Below are 20,703 nucleotides of genomic sequence, written 5' to 3' on the forward strand. Positions count from 1 at the left end.
GCGCCGGGGGGCCGGGGCCCGCTCGGCAGCGGCGGCGGGGCGGGCCGGGGCTCCCCGCCAGGCACCTCCTCAGGGGCGGTGCGAGCGGGCTGTCGCAAAGCGCCGCAAAGCGCGGCGGAGCTGCCGCACGGCGCGGCGCTTCCGCGATGATGGCGCCGTGAGGGTCGCTGCGCCGGGGCGGGATCGGGGCCGGGGCCGGGGCCGGGGGCCGGGGGCGGGCCTCCCGCGCCGCCCCCCATGTGGCTGCAGCAGCGGCTGAAGGGGCTGCCGGGGCTGCTCTCCAGCAGCTGGGCGCGGCGGCTGCTGCTGCTGCTGGCGCTGCTGCTGGCGGCCTGCTGGTACCTGGGGGCGGGCCGGGCGCGGCGGGGCACGGGGGGGGGGGCCGGGCGGGGGGCCGAGCCCCGCGGCGCCGCCGCCCTCTGCCTGCAGGCGGCCACGGGCGCCTGGCGGGCGCAGGCCGAGCGCGGCGATGCGCTGCCGCTGCCCGAGGATGCGGCCGGGGGCGGCGCGGGGCCGGCGCTGGCGGGTAACGGCTTCCTGCTGCTGGACGCGGCCGCCGGCCGCCTCTGGGTGTCGGCGGCGGGGGCGGGCGGCCCGGCGCTGGCCACCGAGTACCCGGCGCTGGTGCGGCTGAGGGCGCTGGGCGGGCGCGGCGAGGCGCGGGCGGCGCTGGCGGCGCTGCGGGACGGCGCCGTGTGGCGGGTGCGCTGCGTGCAGACGGGGGCCGGGGCGGGCGCCGGCGAGTGCGTGACGGTGCGGGAGGAGGTGGTGGCGCACCGCAGCCGGCCGCACCTTTACCTGCAGCGCATCCGCATCGCCAACCCCACCGAGCGCGTGGCTGCCTTCGAGGCCTCGGCCCCGGCCCCTGCCGTCTCGCCGGGCGGCCGCTTTGCCACCAGCCTGGAGAAGGTGGAGGACCGGCAGTTCCTGCTCTCCTCCGGCCGCCTGCTGCTGGCCGGCAGCCCCAAGGTGGTGCTCATGGTGGTGGCTGCCAAGAAGCTCGTGAGCCGGGTGCAGGTCGCGCCCAAATCCCACTTCGATGAGACCGTGCTCTCTGTGGTGTACACCTCGGAGCCCATCGAGGTCTCTCGGCTGGAGGAGACCTTCAGCAAGCTGAGGGAGTCGGCCAGGAAGGAGATGCTGGAGGTGATGCAGATGCGGGTGGAAGATCTCTTCCAGGAGCACCAACAGACCTGGTCTGACCTCTTCATTTCAGGTAAGGAAGGTGACGTTCCGCTTCCCGAGGGTTGCATTAGAGGGCAGCAGAAAGCTCGGTGTCCTGGCCACTGCAGGGTCTCCGGAGACTCCACTCTTCCCCACGGATTTCTCTTGGCTTCTTGCAGGACAATAAAACAGCGCTCCTGGTTTGAAACCCAGCATGCTTTACGAAAGCAGAGTATTCTTTACTGCATAAAGAAAGTGACAGAGGAATGTTTTGAATCGTAACTCTGGATGTGTTCACTTTCATGTCTTCAGGAACTTCACTGATTTGCCCAGCTTATTGGCTCTGGGGTGGAAATAGAGGTGACCTCTAGTGACAGTATAAAAGCCAGATTTCTTTATGGAACTTAAGGACTGTTCCACATGGATGCTTTGTCTTAAGATTTGAATGGCCTTGTGCAACAGATCAGCTGCCCAAGTAATGTAGAACTTGATATTTTGTAGCCAGCAAAAAGACAGATGTTCCTTTGAGAGATCGTTCTTGCAGGGTCATGGTCACTGCTCCATACGGCTCCTGTATATCAAACTGCCTTTAGTGGGAGCCTGGCTTTCACACTCCCAAGTAGCAGAGAGCGTCCAAGAAAATACAAGGAAACATTTCACTTCAGTGTTTCATAGGCAAAGGTTTCTTAGATGTTACAAAAAGCGCCTGTGTATTGAGCGACGACGTGCACGTTTGGTCTTCTTTTTCTCCTAGTTAGTCATTCATGTGTGCTCCTCTGACTCTTGGTGGTTTTCTTTTGTTACAGGGATTGAAATGAGAAAGATCACAGATTTGCATACACCGTCCAGTGAGACCGTTAACATGACGCTCTACTACGTGCTGTCAAGCATGCCAGCCCCTCTGCTAGATCCACTCATTACTGGGGAGGACAGAGAAAAAATGGAAGCCAGCCTGAACTATGCTGACCACTGCTTCAGTGGCCACGCAACCATGCACGCAGAGAACCTGTGGCCAGCAAAGCTGACCAGTGTCACCCAGATCTTGCAGCTCTCAGACCTGTGGAAGCTAACTCTCCAGAAACGAGGATGCAAGGGTCTTGTGGCAGCTGGAGTCCATGGACTTATGCAGGGAATGGTGCTTAGTTTTGGGGGTCTGCAGTTCACGGAAAACCATCTTCAGTTTCAGGCTGACCCTGAGGTACTTCACAACAGCTATTCCTTACGTGGGATCCATTACAATAAGGACTTGATTAATCTAGCTGTTCTGCTGGATGCTGAAGGAAAGCCCTTCTTGCATGTGTCTGTGAAATTCCAAGACAAGCCAGTTAAACTATACGCATGTGAGGCGGGCTGTATGAATGAGCCTGTGGAGCTGACCTCAGAGGCACGAGGTCATACGTTCCCTGTCATGGTGACTCAACCCATCACACCACTGCTTTATATATCAACAGATTTGATCCACTTGCAGGACCTGAGACACACGCTCCATCTAAAATCTATTCTGGCTCATGAGGAACACATGGCCAAGCAATACCCAGGCTTACCCTTCCTGTTCTGGTTCAGCGTGGCCTCCTTGATCACATTGTTTCACTTGTTTCTGTTCAAACTCATCTACAATGAATATTGTGGGCCAGGAGCCAAGCCGCTTTTCAGGAGTAAGGTATAAGGCTGCTGCTGTCCACCAGGTGTTGTCAACCTGATTTTCTGTCAGCTGTGCCTAGGGAGGTTCTGTCTTGGACTGTGAGGATTTTCAATCTCTCTTGAAACAAGTGATCTGTGACCTTTTCTTGCAAGAAGTAGGATTAGGGCAGGGATTGGAGCAATAGGGCTCACGAACATTAGAAAAGATAAATCCATCATCTATCCTTAAACATTTGTAAGGCTGCAGATCAAGGCAGAGCTTTTCTGTCCTTTTTCCACACACTGGTGTAGGACATAGCTTGTTTTTAAGCCAACAGTTGCAGCTGTGTCACAAGAGGATGTTTCTTGTTATGCAGTACTGGAATGCTTGTGAGAGAGCTGCTATACTTGTCTTTACTACTGTGTGGGAGATGTGTGCCCTTGTCCGCCTGGTCTGAATGTGTGGCATGTCATACAAGAGCACACAAATGCAAGCTGGTGTTCTTAGGTGAAGGTGCTGACTTGTTGGGACTACTGGTAGATGTTCATAGATCTATAGACACTGTGCAGCCCTCAGTCAAACCACGTTTCCCACCGTCGTTTTGGGAAGGCGCTGAGTTAGTGTTTCTCCCATTCAGACAAAATACATAGCCGCACTAAGAAAAGTACTGAGTGCTTTCTACTGTGAGTTGGAGGTTCTGAGTTCAAGCTCTACTGCATCTCACTTTGTAAAGAATTTAAGATTCTTGTTTTGAGCTGCCTTAGAAAACTTAGTTGCTAGTAAAAACTTAGAACAGAATAGACAGTAGATCTAAGTACTAAGAGATCTAAAACTAAGTACTAAGTAGATCTAAAACTAAGAGATTTCTGCTCTTAGTACTGGTACTTTCTGGTTGCGTGTTGATATGGAGTGGAAATGAAAGGCAAGACTGGATTTGCTGTGTGCACTAGCCATGTCGTTCAGAGGCATCCCTCCTTAGGGCTGAATGGAGTCAAATGTAGCTTGTAATTGTTGGGTTTTTTTGAAAAAAGGACATAGTTACTTACATAGAGTTGACAGAGGAAAAGTTCTAGCTTTAGATTGCCCTGTTTCTCCAAATTACAAAAGCAAATTGAATTTTGGATAGCTAAGGTTGGACAGAATGTACTGGACTAAACCTGATGGTACCTAAGAGGCATTTAAACAGTCAGCGATTTTCCTCTCAGCTCACTGGCTTTGTAATGTTGAGCACTGCAGATCAGGGCCACCTGATCCCAAGCAGTTCTGAATACCTGTCATCTGTTTAAAGAATATGAGTGGAAGGTGCTTGTGGCTAGACAGACTAACCTAGGAAAAGATAGGATAGACATGGATATCAAAGACAACTGCAGTCATAAGCCTATGATCATGATCAAAACCTTGGTGCAAAAGGAGGAAGCAGTCAGGAAGTAATTTTAATTATTGTGTACAGCTTTGCCCTGACATGCATCATGAAATGTGTCCTTGAAATAGAAAATTACGTCCTTTTTCACTGCTGTCTGGTTGCCTTTGTCATCTACAAGACTTGCCTTCTGCCTTTTACAAAATGACTTGTTAACCATTACTACAGGTAACTGTCCCTGACACTGTTGCTGAATTCCTGAGAAGCTTCACAGCTACACACCAGGGCTGATGTAACACCTCTTCCTTCCTGATACTGCAAAAAGCCCTGCAGTGTACAGCAAACAAGTCTCTTGCCTTGTCTTAGTTGGACCTACTTAAAATGAAGATAATGCAGAACTTGATTCCAGAAAAAGGGATGAAGTGGAAGCCAGCTGAAGCTCAAAATCTCTAGCCAGTAAGCGAGATCAATGGGGTTGAAATAACACTGTTCCATTAACTGAGTGGGAACATCCCAGTGTCCAAGTGAACTTAGTCCTGCTTTCAGCCTCAGTTTGCACAACACATCTGACAATTTTGCAGCTGAGAACAAGGACCTTTTGAAAGCAACAATCCTTTTGTGCCTTGTTAAGAAAGGAATCTGAGACTTGGAAGGTGTGGTTATTTGAGAGTTTGTTCCAGAAGCTTGTGTAACAGATGTTTCTTTTTCCTGTAAGCTGTTCAGTTCCCTAAGAGTAATCCATTTGGTGAAAATACTTGAAGATAAACTGAGTCCTTTGATGATTATTTTTTATTATTATTTTACAGGAAAATAAAGAATGACGATTCCCTTTAGAGAGTTAACTTAACTAGAAAACTTTAGTGTAACTTCCTTTCTGGTAAACATTTTTTAATTTATTGCTTGGGGGGAGGGGGAGGATGTTAATAATTTTGCCTCCATTTCAGTAATAAGCCAGTCAATTTAACCGTGGATTGCTAAGTGCTGGTAACAGATTTTTCAGCCTTTATGATTGTAGAGCACAAAACTGATTTATTGAAATTGTCTTCTGGATTTACACTTGGAAATGTCAATCTGCAGGTTTCCTATCCTAAGCATATTGAGACTTTGTGCATTGATTTGTTTTGGCTGTGGGGGGAGACATCCCACTTTCTAGTGATTTAAAGGTCATTTGGTTTTAAAATACCAAAGCTGTTGTTTCTAAATAAATATCTTTCAGTCTAATCTGATCACTAAAGTGTGGTTGCATTTTTGGATGTTTGGGTTTGGGTCTTTTTTGTCTCTGTTCTCTCCTCTCCTTGCTCCCCGCCCAGTTAAAACATTACAAAATGATACATCTGTGACCAGCATTGACTACAGAAGTGCTTGGATTAAAAGAAGAGTGTCGAAAAATAATACATAAATGGATCTAAGCTTGGAACAGACAATTTGGAAGGCACAGTACGAGACAGAAACACACAAGGTGGTGCTGAGCTCCATTTCCCTGGCTCTGTATAGCCTTGTTCTATTTTGAGGCACGCAGGCCAAGCTTTAGTTTTAAAAACACAGAAACAAATCCAGGGAACAATCAAATAGCAGAGTTAATGGCCATCCAGCAAGTAGTGAATTTGGCACGTTTGGTGCTCCCAGTGAAAAGCTAGGGCAGGATTTAACTTTGAATTTTTCAATAGGTTACTGTCTAGTTACAGATGAAAAATCCCTCAGAAAATCAGATTTCAGCATCTGTTGTTTATCTGCAGACCATTCCACTTATTAATTGGTCTAGCATAGTTACTGCCCTACTGGGGAATAGACTAAAGACAGGAGTGGAGTACATTATACATGGTACACTAAGCACTTTGTGTATTGAAAGAGATGCTAGCTATTACGCCTTTAACAGAACGTACCAGAAGTTCCTGCTTTTTCTTAGTAAAGTTCCATGAGCTGCTTAGTTTCTGTGAAACATCTGGCATAAAGATGGTAAGCGCTTCCAGGATGCTGTTTCCAAGCCACCATGGTATCAGCTGGAGGCTGAGCCTTTTGATGTTCACTTCCAGAAGTCCCAACAGTATGATGCCTACTGAGTCCAAAAAAGATACTTCAGCCTATTTAGACCAGACCTGGAAAAGATGGATAAGCAATTGTTAGATAAAGCAGGAGTGAAACAGAGGGAAGAAAAAAAAAAAAAAAAAAAAAGCTTTGAGACTGTTTTACATTAAATATACTATGATTCTTACAAGTATTCCCCCCACATAAAAAAAGAACTGTTTCAGAATTCCTTTACATTAAAGAAAGGGAAAAAAGAAAGAATAGGGTTTCTCTGTTTACAGTGTGCAAGACAGCAGAAGGTTATATTTGTGAAACTGCAGAAATGTTTAACAGCTAAAGGAAATGCCATGTTTACAAGCACACCATAAAACAATCAAGTTGAAATAGTCACTGAACATCCAACATTTATAATTTTTAGTTGGTATCCAACAAAAATGATAGTGGGATGGAAGTTAAACTGAAAAGCATAGCTTATAAATTCAGACATGAAGAGGAAGAGCCAACTAATTCATGAAGAAAAAAAGTAGAATCTCAATTCTGCACTCATTTAATCCTGATCTGTGCTTTTGTCAGATAATAAATACAAGATGCCAGAACAGAGTTTGCTTGATTTCATTTGAAATTCAGAATGCAGCTTTCCCAAATGCTATTGTTTGGGTAGGATAATACATTCTTGAGAAGAAGACAAAACAGAAAAGCATTATATATTTCTGCCTTCCACATGTGTGCTCCAGGCGTCTTGCATCTGAATCAGTACCTACTGCTGAATGGAAGCTATGAAAATCTGGGATTTTGCTGCTTATTAATACTGACATTAAACAATAGATTTATTCAGCTTTTTTAAAAACTGGTTTTGGTCTGTATGTACAATGCAACTCTCATTACAAATGTACCTTTACGATATTTGTTCCATTCTAGTAAGTTTGCTCCCTATGCATGAGCTGGCTTATGGGATAGAGATGTTTGGGTTTTAAATAAGCAGTAACAGGTTTTCAGGTGAGGGGTAGGCAGATGGAGATGTGACAAAGGATTGAAAATTCCCATAGTAGAAGAAAAAAACCAGGAAGAGACACAAGGATGTGTTGATACCAACTCACCAGCCTCAAATGTCCAGTAATGAATCAGGACACTTTCTGTTGTGGCAGTAGCTCTGTAGTGGTCTAAATGCCTGCTCTTGCCTCGTTTGTCCTATTAGGGAAAATGGTTTACCATTTTTCATTAACAAGCTCACATTACATTATACCACAGGTCAGCATGCTGATTTGGGGTGTAAAAATGCTCATTTGCAATGCTACAGGAACCCTATTTATTCCAGGGATGTGCTACTGATCTAACAGTTAAAGGCAAATAGGAAAGAAATGAAGTCTGGCTCACTGTGCTACATCAGTGTTTCTCCAATATCATGGACAGCTGGTTCTTCGTATTGGCCAAAACATCTTCCACTTCAAAGCGATTAACAGTTTGTTTTGTTGAGAAGTATGGCATGCTAAACTCGGGCAACTTGATCTAGAAAAGAAGATACAGGTTTTCAGTGAGTACAAAGTGGTAGTTGCCATGCAGTCATAAAGCAAACCAGAACAAAATAAAATTTCAAGCGATCATAGAATCATACAATAATTAAGGTTGAAGTAGGCCTCCAGAGATCATCTAATCCAGCCCCGCTAACATGTCTGAATCTATCCCTGTCTGAATATGTCAGACACTGTTACTGCTGATGTCCCACCAAGTGTTAGAATAGTTAATTTAACATTTTCCTTCTGAAAACACCTTTGTGATGAACTTTCAAGGCAATGGGAAAACAAACATCTGCTATCAATAACATGCATCTGAATTGGAATTTTTTTAAACAAGTTGTTTGTATAGCCTGGATCCAAGGTCTGTGTAAACTGGGGGTTTTTAGCAACTTGTGCATATAAAAATTTATCCCACAATTACACAAGTTTTCCACTGGTATCAGAATAGCACTGCATTTTAAGTCACGTATCTCGGAGATAAACGGTAACATATAAAATGGCTCACAGAGCAGAGCCTGCAGCATACAGCTAATCGGCATCATGCTTGGAGTCCTCTTTGCTGTGTTGAGTCTGGCAGCTTCAGGTATGTAATTCAATTTCAGCATTAATTTTAAAAGAAAAATGGACTAAAATCTAACAGAAAAATCCTTTTTTAGGGAAATTAGACATTCTGCAAGAAAGCAGAAGGAGATACAACATAGGCAGTTAATTTAAAAGTTCTCTCCAAACAGTCTAGGTGCTGTGCTGTTCTGTTCCTATTGCAGGGGCTGGGTTAGCACTGCTGCTCTCAGCCTTTAGCACGTTCAAAGTTATTTCATTTGAATACACTGGAAGAGTTAATCCACATCAAATTGTTGCATTGGCTAAGAGCTGCATCTCAGCTGACACATTTTGAATTGGGTTAAGCCAACCTGATTTGATTATCTGTCAGAAAAATGAAACTGTTCAAAAACAGGCTTTATATAACATTGGTCAGTTTTGACTGATGGCTCTGTCTTCACTTGTACCGTGTTAAATCACAGCCTATACTTGTACCTTGCAAGGTTCTGTGCAAACACAGTCTATTTAAAAATAAACAAACCATCTCCAGTCTATTTAAAAATAAACAAACCATCTCTTGTACAGACATTTTTTAAAACCTCTTACTTTTAAAACACACATCCTATCTCTTATGTCTTCTAGCCTTTGGCTGTGGGGTTCCTGCCTACCCCCCCCTTGTCTCTAGAGTTGTTGGAGGGGAAGCTGCAAGACCGTTCAGCTGGCCCTGGCAGGTTGGTAATTCCGTGCTTTCTCTGGGACAATTTGGGTTGTGCTGCCTTCACGCAATGTGGCCGAGCAAAACCAGGTCTTACATTTCATTTGATGCACCTTGCCTGTCATGTCTTAGGCTTTGAATATTACATTCTGAGCAATCCCACATTTTCCAAGCTTTTTAAGAAAGCTCTGAATGTGTCACCTTTTTGCTGTTATGCAGGCTTTCAGGCTTTTGCAGTAGGCCTGGGCACCGTCGCATATTTAAGCAAGACGACTGCGAAATTCAGCGGAGCATAACAATGCCTGCTGGAGCATAGCTGTATGTAGAGTTTAAAAATACATTTCTGAAGCAAATAAAATGCTCTCTTTTGGCTAGGATTAGTGAGAGCTTTGCAAGAAACAGCATTAAAAAAAAACCAAACAACCAAGCTTTTGGATGACAGGAACCTTTTCTGTGGCCAGAAGCTGGAAACTTGCTGCTTACAAGCCTCTCACCATCTTCCAGCAGCAAGTGGTGTTCAGAGTGCAGGAAGAAAGTGCAACAATGCAAAGTCATTAAGCAAAAATCTGAGTCTTATTTGATACACTGGTCCTAGGCCTCCCTTCAATACAGTTCCAATGGCAAATGGTATCACACCTGCGGAGGAACCCTCATTGCAACCAACTGGGTGATGACTGCTGCACACTGCATCAGGTAAATAACGGAATGACACGTCTGTACCCAGGGAGCAGTGCATGGCTGGAGACAGATGAGGCAAAACCCTATTAATGCCAGTTCTCCCTTTCCCAGTTAAGAGCTCCTAGTCTGACATCATATCTTTTGATTATAACTAATAGATTAGAAGAATTACACCTTTTCATTTTCTTATAAAAGTAGAGGGGACAAACACCGCCCCCCCCCCCTACAATTACCTGGATCATATACTCTTCATTTTCTGTAAATAACTACAAACACCATTATGTCTTCAAGTTGCTATTAAAATTCAGCAGTGTTGCTTGTTCCTATAACATATGTGGCAGAGATTCACAGATTAACTAATCAATCCACTGCCTGAAGAAATAATCATAAGTGTAATAAATATACCAGTCATTTTCAGTAAGGTCTTCCTATTATGGGGCAGTATAACAAAGAAACGATCAGGTACAGCTGTGCCCTTTCATCATCAAAACTGCTTCCACAGACAATCCCATTTTGGTTTGGTAGTGTATGTCTTTGAATATGTACACACAGTTCTTGGTTATCGTAACGCTAAGCTGTAGAAAATATCATAATATGAAATACGAGGGATTGGCTGTGAGTTGTTATTATGAGTCCTACATATTATATCTATCACAGTTGTTTATCAGTAAAGCTGTTTATGACTGTCAAAAAAGCAGCCCAAATTATTTACTTCATTGAAGAATAAGAGCTGAATCCTGCAAAGACTGGAGGCATCTTCAGTTTGTAAATGAAGCCTTAAGCAGGAGTTGACAAGATAGCTTGGAGATGAAATTATTAAGCCTAGCACATGATGCTTTGTCCTTAGCAAATCTGTCAGATGTTGGCTCAGCTCCAGACAAATCATGCATGTGATGTGAGATTACAGTCTTAAGGATATGCTTACTGAATACCTCGGGTGGCAAAGATGCAGATGCCTAAGCAGCAAGCCAGCAGCTGCATAACTGTTAGTCCTTTTCTTGCCCAGTCCTTCTAGGAACTATCGAGTATTTCTTGGAAAATACAACCTAGCAGCTGCGGAAGAAGGATCAATTGCACTTCCTCCAGAAAAAATAATTGTCAATGAGAACTGGAATCCACGGAAAGTTGCAAACGGGTAAGCTGGTGGCAAGTATTATTTCAGTTATTAGATGCAGGACAAAAATCAAACTAGCTGAATCCCACCCACCTTGAGCTGTGGGAGCCAAATGCATAAAACTCCTGTTACAGCTGGCAGTAGTACTTCTATAAATGTTTGCTCATAGATAAGAGCTGAAGCTCAGTTTGTGCCTTTCCCCCTCAAGACAAAGAACTTTCAGTATTAATTGCTTACTGATTAACTGTGTTTTCAGATGCCGTTTTGCATGTTCATGCTTAGGTGGGAAGCTGTTCTATGCAATGAGTTCTTTTCTACACCAGAAGGGAATTAATTCATTTACACAACACTCTTTGAAGCCCTCCTACGAACAGCATAAACACAGAGTGTTATTGAGCAGTGGTATTAATATCTTTGTTGCTGGAGGCCTCCTATGTCCTGCTGCAGGCTAAGGGCATTAGCAAAGAAACCCCCTCAGTCTCCAGGTCCTTAGAGTTAGCCCTAACATATGCTTGGTTTTGGTGAAAAGAACCTATCAAAGGCAATTTCCAGAAAGCTGCCAGCAGGACCAGTTCAGCCCACTGAATTGCCAAGCTGCTGATGGCAGGTGGGAAGTGCACAGCAATTTCCAGAAACCCCAGCAGACAATTCTGCAGGGAATAGTGTTCCAGTCCATGGATTTCCCCGTTGCTTTGAGAGTGGAGGAATCTTTACTGCTTATGTGCTGGCCTCCTTGCTCCCCTGCATCTCTTTTGAATAGGTCAAGTGCTGTATAACTGCTAAGTATTCATGCTACTGCGTCTCAATCTGTTTGCAAACCTCTTCATCTCTTCCCTTTCTCTTCCCCACTCTCAAATGCGTGCATATGACCACAGGTATGACATTGCTTTGATCAAGCTCACTGAACACGTCACCTTAAGCAACCACATTCAGCTGGCCTGCCTCCCCCCTGCACAAAGCATCCTGTCATCCAACGCTGCCTGCTACGTGACAGGATGGGGAAGACTGCAGAGTAAGTACCTGGACTTTTGCAAAATTGTGCAACAAAATCCTTGAGCACTGCATTCTCCTTTGAGACTGATGGGAAAAAGGATGTTGATGGTGCTCAAGATCCCCTCAGCCTCAGTGTAGTGAGTAGTTTATCAGGTCCCAATCACTCCCACAGTATGATTTTTCTCTGCCTTTCAAGTTTATTTTGCTTGTAATGGGACTAGGATGCACCAGAGGGCCCTGTACTAACCTTTATAGAGACTGGTCAGCTTGCTAATGCTAACATCGCCTGCTGAATAACTGCAAAGACATATAGGGGAATAGATAGAAAGAGAGGAACATCTCAGAGACTTCAGCAGAAGTGCCAGCTCGGCTCAAGAGGCAATTCCTCGAATAAGTAACATTTTTTTGCAAATTCCTGAACAAAGAGCAGCCCTTCATTTCTGTAACAACGAGACATTTTTAAATTGAACGCAAATGATTAGTAAGTTAAAGCCTTTTTTTTTTTTTAATTATATAAAATAATGGAGCTAAGGAATGGATTATACAGCTTCTCCTTTAATATGTCCCCTATGGAGTTTCTTACCTAGAGGAATAATACCCAGATCCTAGGAGGAACTTAACAATGCAGTTTTGTTCTTTCTTCAGTGCCAGCTGGTACCATGACTCCTCTGTTTCTATTCCCTCCCAGCAAACGGACCTCTTCCAGACGACCTGCAGCAAGCCCTTTTGCTGGTGGTGGATTATGCCACTTGTTCCCAGCCCAGCTGGTGGGGAAGCACAGTGAAACGCACCATGGTTTGCGCTGGTGGGGATGGAGTCACCTCCAGTTGTAATGTGAGTCCAGACAACACCACTCTTAGGGCTTGGCTTCAGATACAAAGAGGCCTGATGGGAAGGAAAGCATAAAAAAACTCAAGGAAAAGCTATTCACACTACAACTGCCATTAACTGTGTTCCCCCTTCCCGCCAGGGCGACTCTGGTGGCCCACTGAACTGCCAAGCTGCTGATGGCAAGTGGGAAGTGCATGGCATCGTCAGCTTTGGCTCTGCTCTTGGCTGCAACTATTACCACAAGCCTTCTGTCTTCACTCGGGTCTCTGCCTACAACAGCTGGATCCAGCAGGTAAGGCGCCAGGTATTGCTGCTGGAGCATACGGACACTTGGCTGCTTCTGAGGTTCTCCCTGACTGAGATTTCTGCCATCTGCTCAGGGAGCTGCATCACTTTTGATTCAAATGCTGCTTTGCATACAAGTAACCTCTGTAGAAAAGCCCTTACCTGTGCAACAGCAGTCTCTGCAGCAAAAATAAAGTATCCGCTTCTTAAATAGTTATCTAAATTATTTTCACTTTTAAATAAATCTTCATGTTTAGGAATGCATTCACCCTTTATACTGCTAGAGCTATATCTATAGTCAAAAAGATTTTACTGGTATGACTTCAGAGGTGATTACTCAAATTTGTATTCATCAGTAACACCGACTGTTGCATCCTAGAAGGCAGCACATGATGCTCAAGTCTGGAACATCAATTATTTTTTAATATAAACTTTAATCTAAAGAGTGACTGAGAAGCAAAAATCTTTTTTCGGTTATTTAAATCCTGCATCTCAGAACATATACTATTCACAAATGCCTGGGTCTCAAAATCCAATTTTTCCCGTTTTACATTTTTGTAGGTTATGGCAACCAACTGATTCAAAGAGAACTGGATGATAGATGCCACAAAGGAAAACAGTTTGAATAAAGTCATAATCATGACATCTTTGATCAAAAAGAGCGGGGGAATTATGCTTTTAACAACACAAGTGTAATACCTAACCATACTGCAATAAACACTATTTTTTGCAAGATGAAAGAAAAACATGTGTCCCTGTCACTTCTTCCCGTGTATTGTCAAGACCTGAGCCTGTAATTAGTGATAATGCGGGAGACCTTTTACAGCCTTTCCCCTGCCTTGGGCTGGAGCTTGCTACCCTCACCTGGGGGAGATGTGAGCCTGCTGTGAAGAGGCTGGGCAGCAGGAAGAGTTGGTGAGCCACAGGAACAGCTTGGGGGGCAGGGGGTGAAGAAAGCGAGGCGCTGGCAGGGCTGCAGGCAGGCAGCTGTCGGGACCCCCGAGCCTGGCGCGCCAGGGCAAGCAGTGGCCATGCCCAGCGGGAAGGCAGCCCAGGCGCAAGCAGGTCCACGCAGGTGAGTGTGGGAGCGCTCCAAAATGCTTTTTACAGAGAGGTTTTTAACACCCTGTAATCTTGGGATCTAGCAAGGGGAAGGGTAATATCCAGCAGCCCGTGTCGGCAGCAACTCTGCAGACCTGTCTCCTTCGTGTCTCCGCTGCTCATTTTTAAGCCACGCGTACGCCAGGTGAAGATCTCTGAACAGATAAATGGGGATTTTTTTGCAAAGCAAAAGCAGAATCACCATCTCCTAGCCTGGTACTAAATTAAAGCCCCTATTTATATTTCTTTCATTGTAATAAAAGGTAGGCACTATAAAATTGGGGTGGATTTTTGTCATGTTTTACTTCTCCTTCCTGGCACATATTTAGGTGGATTCAAGAGTAAAATGACAATTAAAAATGGAGGACAAATGACTCAAAGGTAAAGCAGTAGACCGAGTAAGGAAAAGATTGGAAGTTCGTTGTGAGAACAGAAATGCATCTGAGTTCGGAGATAAATTTTTCTGGGTTTGCGGTTCATTTCAGTCAGACATCTTGCAGTTGTTACCTTTCAATTGAAAATAAATACATATATATTTTATTAAGCATAAATTTATTAAATAGATAAGAAAAAACATGGCTGTTTATCATCTTTGGGGACTGTACTTTTATTACTTTTTTTCTGCATTACAACCATTGACCGCCATTCTGCTGCGAAGAGCTCAGCAGGAACTTGTTTTACCTAATACCACCCTCTGCTGAGAAATAGCAGGCTTTATTGTGTTTTCATTTATCTTATTAAAAATGGAATTTCACCCATCTGAAATAGCAGGGGATCTGAGGAGGGCTTTTTTCAGTCACCTCTACTATGCAGAGGAAAAGAAAAAAAGGAGAAAAAAACCCGACAGAGCTGAATGGACTGATCAGCAACCAAATGCCCTTGTTTTTTCTTTGACAGTGGAAATAAGGGTTGCCCAGTTGTTCAGGAGCCGCCAGATTCAGCATAACATCCTGAGTTGTCTTCATGAGTATAATTAACATAAGATTGGAAATGATTGATTAATAGTTCTGAAAATGAAAATCGTTAGAGAGGTTACTTTGCTGTATGGAACATGGATGTCAACTACGGGCAGCGTGAAAGAGACGGATGGAAAAGGTAATCATGAAGCTCAGTCAGTAAAAATGGGATATGCATATGCTTCTGTAAAAACTGAAACAACACTGAAATCTGATTCATTTTCCTTTTGAAATATTTAGACAATATTGTGGAAATGTCTGAGCTCATTTGAACATATCAATGCAAATTATTAATCATCTGGAAATTCCTATTAAGAACAAAATCAAGAAGTTTTATTAAAAAAATTCAACAGTTCCAGTTTGTGATCACTGGAATAAGGTACCCATCTTTTAATGGGCTTCCTTAAGATTTAGATAGAAGTACCACAGAGAATAAAACGTATAGCAAATGATTTTATCAGTCCTAATACAGAAAAAACGTATGATTTAATTCATGTGTTTTTGCAGCTCTGAGTGTGTCATGGAAACGGTCTCTTTACTACACCTTTTATTCTAAAATTAAATGTCAGGTGGAACAAATAAAATAAGTCTTTCAATAACATTCAGCTAATGCGTGTTCCCTGTACTTTGTTTTAGGATGCATATGAATTGTTAAATATCACTAGTAGCTCCAGTTACATTTTCGGGAGCTGCAAGAAACATCCCAGGGATCAAACACCTCCACATTTTTTTATTTTTTTTTTAGATGTTCTCCCCCCTCCAATGCTGGTGGTAGAAAAACCATTCAAAGGATTTTGACAGCATGCATGGTCTCCCTCTGCAGCCTCCTTGGAGCCATTTCTTTTGATTTGAGCAACAGCTTGGAAATATGGAGAAACACAGGGAAAGCCCTTCAGGAACTTGCCTCCTGTGAAAAGCTTTGGGCTGTTCGCCTGATCAGTCTCCTGCAGGAAGAAAGACACAGCTGGCTGTTCCCAGCAGCAGACACAAGGAATAGATCATTTCATGCTCAGCTGCTGGGGAATTTAAACTCCCTCTGTAAAGCAAGTGAAGCAGATTTGTATTGTGGGAATTGCCAATGCAAGAAGGAGAAAATCTCCATTTGCAGATTTTACATCACTGACATGAGACAAAAATTAAATGGCACAGGGGATACTGAAGCCAGGCAAGTGCTATCCAGGGTGATCTCTGAACTGCTGGAGCATTTCAGCAGTCCCCCTGAAGACCTCAAAGCTATGAGACACAATCCTGACTGGGCAGACATAGTGGCTTTTAAAGTCATCCTTCAAATAAGAGAAACCATGCTTAAAGCTCATTTAATGCCAGCATCTACAAGCTTTCAAACAACACTGCATCATTTTTTTGCCATTCTGAACTATGCTATCTTCTCATCAGAGAGTGTACATATGTGCTGGATGGATAACGTCAATCTATCACTTCATCTCACCCACCACGAAGGAATCTCTTTTTTCACCCCATTCCTGGGCTCAGAGGAATTTGTGCCCGTTGAAGCCTTGGCAAAAGGACTGCATTATGCACAGAGCTGCCTCCTGCAGAAGGGACAGGAAAAGCTCATCAAGAAATCTAAAGAAATCCTGTCCACAATGAGCCTTAAGATCAGCCTGTTAGTGATAGCCTGCCTCATTTACCCCATAATCTTGATGTCCTTCAAGCAAACGACAAATTGGATACACAATTATGCCAGGAACCTCAAGGAAAAAACAGAGGACTTGAAAAGGGAGAGGCGGCTAGCTGAGGACCTCTTACACCAGATGTTGCCAAAATCTGTGGCCAAGCAGCTAAGGAAATGCCAGAAAGTTGAGGCAGAAAACTATGATCAGGTTAGCAAATGGAAAGGATGCTGCTGCCTCCAAGGCTACAAAAGTATTCAACTAAAAAAACACCTACCTTGCCACCGTTTTGAGGAACCTGGTTTAGCACCCATAGTTGAGTGTGGATGGAAATCCAGATATTCATGAGGGGTTTTGGGAAGAGCTGTGCAACGTGCTGTGAAGCACTCAGGCTGATGGGGAAGGAAGGGGAGCTGAAATTTCCAGAAGTGTAGCTGTAGATATCAGAGATCCTATATTGGTGAGTTGTCTTCTCTGGGTTTAAGAGCCTACTCAGGAGAGCCAGCCAGCATCATTAGATCATCAGTATATAGGAGCAAGAAATTAGTTTCCTCCTTGTAAAATGGGAAAAATCCTGAAAAAAACAACGTAGGACAAACCCTGTCCTTATCAGCATGAATCCACAAACATAACTGAAAGGAGAGCATGGGACTTAGAGAAGGGTGAGAGGGACAGATGATCACGTAGCCTCAAGTATGTAACTGTAACGAAGCCTGTTGACATAAAAACAAGGGCAGAGTTTGGGCAAGCACCCATTTATTTGCAGCTCTGCCTCACAGCATGCACGCTGCTGTCACTGCTGAATTTAGCAGCTGTGCTGCACAGCCCACAGGCAAAATCCTCATGCTACAGTAATTGCAGTTCTATTCACTCTGTTTTTTTCCTCTGGATGCTCTGTTACTTTCAGCTGTGAAACACAGTAATAAATGTTTGCATTTAATTTGTAAGTGTTATCAAAACAGCAACCTGTAATTGCACAATTAATTATAATTCACAACAGTCACGACATCAAAAGTAGCTGAACCAAGGCAGGGAGTGAAAAAGGTGGCTCTTCTGGCTTAATTTGTATTACCAAGGATTAATAAAAGAACAATTTTAGTTTAAACATTGACACAGTTCAGGCAACACAGAGAAGAAACAATTAATCCTTTGCCAACAGCTACAACACACGTTTCCCTTCTCCAATTCAGTTATTAAGGTTTCTGATGTTCTTTCTTTTATAAACTTGATTTTTTAAAAAAAGTTAATTTCTCTGTAAATTATTTGATCATAACAAAAATGAACACCATTTGAAGAGAAACCAAATCCAGTTAATAATTCCTAATCCAACTAGAGCTGAAACAGCTGCTGAGTTTTTTTATTTCTCAGTTTATTCAGATACCTGGTTTTGATCTCTACCACGGTTTGCATCGCTTTAAAAGAAAAATCAGGCCCTACTTCTATAAGAAGTCAGTTGCTCACAAGATTCAAAGCATTTGACTTTGTCTCCCACATAGCACAAGGTATTCAGAGAAGTGCAAATGATGAACTTCGGAGATAAACACAATTTTATCTGTCAAAGTAATAGAGAACAATTCGGAGTCAGAGCTTGTTAATTTAGGATTATATCTATTGACTTCTGCAACACTGGTTCTATGTGCAGCCTGTGCCTTAGGCTGTTCTGCCTAGAATGTCACAAATCCCCAAACTCTTCAAAGGCTCTGCCACTGCTGCCTGGAGACCTTAGCTTCACACTCCCCCTCTCCCTGTGACAGGTGACTATCTTCTTCTCGGACATCGTGGGGTTCACAAGCATTGCTGCCTCCTGTACTCCCCTGCAAGTTGTTGAGATGCTCAACAATCTGTACATCTGCTTCGACAGCAGGATTGAGTCTTACGATGTTTACAAGGTGAGCACAAACCTGCAGGCAAGGAACCTGGAAGCAGCTGAAACCTTTCTTACTTTGCTCCCTAGCAAATACCAGATACACCAGGCCAGCTGGCCAAAAGCCATCAAACCCCAAACCCCCATCACACAGGGACTACACTGCAGCTTGGCAAGCAGTGGCGTGCTGAAATATATTTTAGTCTGATTTCCTTTTGAAAGCAAGCTTGGTGCCTGCCGCTAAGACAGATGCCCCTTCCCCTCAGGTGGAAACCATTGGCGATGCATACATGGTAGTGAGCGGCCTGCCCGAGAGGAACGGCACCAAACATGCTGACGAGATCGCCAAGATGGCTCTGGATCTGGTGGCGGCAGTTCGCCAGGTTGTGATCCCTCACATGCCAACGGGCAGGCTGCAGCTGCGGGCTGGGATACACACAGGTACACGGGCTGGAGTGGAGGCATAAGAAAAGGAGATAAGGACACAGTCTAGCTGTGTGAGGAGCAAAGTATTCTGCATTTCTGTATGAGCCACTGACCCTCCGCAGGACCCCAGCATGAATATTCCTCCCGGGTTCAGCAGGAACAGTGGTGTGCATCAGTGTGGAAAGGGCTGTGAAACAATTCGGAATTGGCAAAGTGCATCTTCCCCTGATATCAGCACCAATTAGCTACAGCTAATCAAACTGTGACTTCTCTCCTTAAGTAAATACTGTGCAGTCAGGCCCTAGGTACACGGAGTATTCCCAGTTCCTGCTGCTCTTTGAGGATCCAGAGTGACTAGCAAAGGTGTCTGCATTTGGCATCTAACTGCACTTTTTCCGCTAGTTTCTTATTGGGGTCTCTCTGCCTTCTATTTTCTCAGGACCCTGTGTGGCTGGAGTTGTGGGGTACAAAATGCCTCGTTATTGCCTTTTTGGGGACACTGTGAACACAGCCTCCCGCATGGAGTCCACCAGCTTGCGTAAGTGACTAGGGCACAATCTGTGCGTTCCTCACATGCCAGTCAGGCTCACACCTCCACTCTACGCCTTTTAGGTACTGCAGAAAAACCCAAGCCCCCCTTCATGCTGGGCATGGCTAAGTGTGAAATAAGGTTCAGGAGAAGGAGCATTCTCTGTGGCTTATGCCAAGCTACAGAACTAATTACCATAGATCTAAAGAATCAGCACGTGCGTGACCTGCAGTCCCCACTATCCCTGCACATACACTAGTTATCAAATAAGCAAGAGAAACTCTTGTGTATTCATGTGGGCAAGTAGAGTCACATCCCTTATGTCATTTCTGGAAAGTGATCAGAAAAAAAGGAGAAAGAGGGTGACAAAAGCCAAATAGCACGAGCTAAGCTGAATTTGATTTTAAAGACTTTAAAACAAAGGCAGCAGGTACAAACACCCTGCCTACATAGAAGAGGGCAGTGCATACTTTCTTGGTCCAGCCTTTCATGCTGCCTTTGCTACCAATACCACCTATTGTTACTGCTGTGCAGGTACACAGTGCAGTCATGTCAGTGGGTCAGTTACCCCACTGAACTGCTGCTGCATTTCAGCTGACGTCTGTACAGTGTCACAGAGTCCTCAAGCAACGTTCAAGACATCTTACCCTTCTTTGTGCTTCTTCCTCAGCCTGACATTTTCCAAAGAGGAGGTGGAAACACTGGGCTGATAAATGCAGGAGGGCTGGTGTGTAGTCTCTGGGAATAGGGGAATCATTAATTTATAATGCTCTGTTCTAAATCGCAGCACAGAAGATCCATATCAGCTCTGCAACATACGATGCCCTTCTCACAGATGATGCATACGAAATTGAACTGAGAGGAGAAATTGAAGTCAAGGTAACAGCTTTTCTGTAACTTTGCAACAGTAAAGGCGTTTAATGAGATGGGGAGGGGATATGACAGGTTTGACCATTGCTGTTCCGTGAATTGCAATTTTTAACCACAGCCCCAAGGTTCTTTTGCTAATTCAGTTGGAAGTGGCTATACATTACTCCTCCTATCTGATGAAAAAGTGTTACTGTATGCTTTGAAATACAGCTGCTATGTCTGCACCTGCATGGAAGCACATGAATATGGCTGAAAGTGTTAGGATATAATTACGACACACGGTTGTAAAGGTGATTTTAAACCGTGTGGTGTGTTGACCTTGGTTCGATGCCAGGTGCCCACCAAGCTGCTCTGTCACTCCCCTCCTCAGCAGAATGGGGGGTGGTGGGAGAAAATAAGATGAAAAAAACACTTGTGTGTCAAGATAAAGGCAGTTTAAGAAAGCAATAGCTAAAGTCATGCACATGGAAGCAAAGGAAAGCAAGA

General features: G+C 44.2%; 1 protein-coding gene and 1 long non-coding RNA gene across 3 annotated transcripts; one reads left to right on the forward strand and one right to left on the reverse strand.

Moving 5' to 3' along the window:
* The first annotated feature begins 135 nt into the window (after positions 1–135).
* KIAA2013 (KIAA2013 ortholog) lies at positions 136–13,624 on the forward strand. Of its 2 annotated transcripts, XM_037380654.1 has the most exons (8): positions 8,225–8,267; positions 8,867–8,955; positions 9,535–9,632; positions 10,624–10,752; positions 11,607–11,743; positions 12,413–12,558; positions 12,695–12,847; positions 13,402–13,624. In XM_037380654.1, the coding sequence occupies exons 1-8, from the start codon at positions 8,225–8,227 to the stop codon at positions 13,417–13,419; spliced, it is 813 nt and encodes a 270-aa protein (XP_037236551.1). In that variant the 3' UTR covers positions 13,420–13,624. The 2 variants fall into 2 exon arrangements, with proteins under 2 accessions (XP_037236550.1, XP_037236551.1); XM_037380653.1 differs by lacking the exons at positions 8,225–8,267; positions 8,867–8,955; positions 9,535–9,632; ... (3 more) ...; positions 12,695–12,847; positions 13,402–13,624 and adding exons at positions 136–1,216; positions 1,971–5,371.
* LOC119144822 lies at positions 5,493–17,540 on the reverse strand. Its single transcript, XR_005103225.1, has 5 exons — positions 16,806–17,540; positions 12,308–12,609; positions 7,545–7,676; positions 7,268–7,358; positions 5,493–6,241 (listed from the first exon to the last, which is right to left on the reverse strand). It is a non-coding gene; the product is annotated as an uncharacterized LOC119144822 (long non-coding RNA).
* Between the last annotated feature and the right edge of the window lie 3,163 nt (positions 17,541–20,703).

This window comes from Falco rusticolus, chromosome 3, assembly GCF_015220075.1.
Source record: "Falco rusticolus isolate bFalRus1 chromosome 3, bFalRus1.pri, whole genome shotgun sequence".
Taxonomy (NCBI): Eukaryota; Metazoa; Chordata; class Aves; order Falconiformes; family Falconidae; genus Falco; species Falco rusticolus.

Bases quoted from the DNA above. Each gene is read 5' to 3' on its own strand.
- KIAA2013 (XM_037380653.1), top strand. From the start codon at position 238: ATGTGGCTGCAGCAGCGGCTGAAGGGGCTGCCGGGGCTGCTCTCCAGC. The intron at 1,217-1,970 runs GTAAGGAAGGTG...CTTTTGTTACAG, and splicing joins GTCTGACCTCTTCATTTCAG to GGATTGAAATGAGAAAGATC.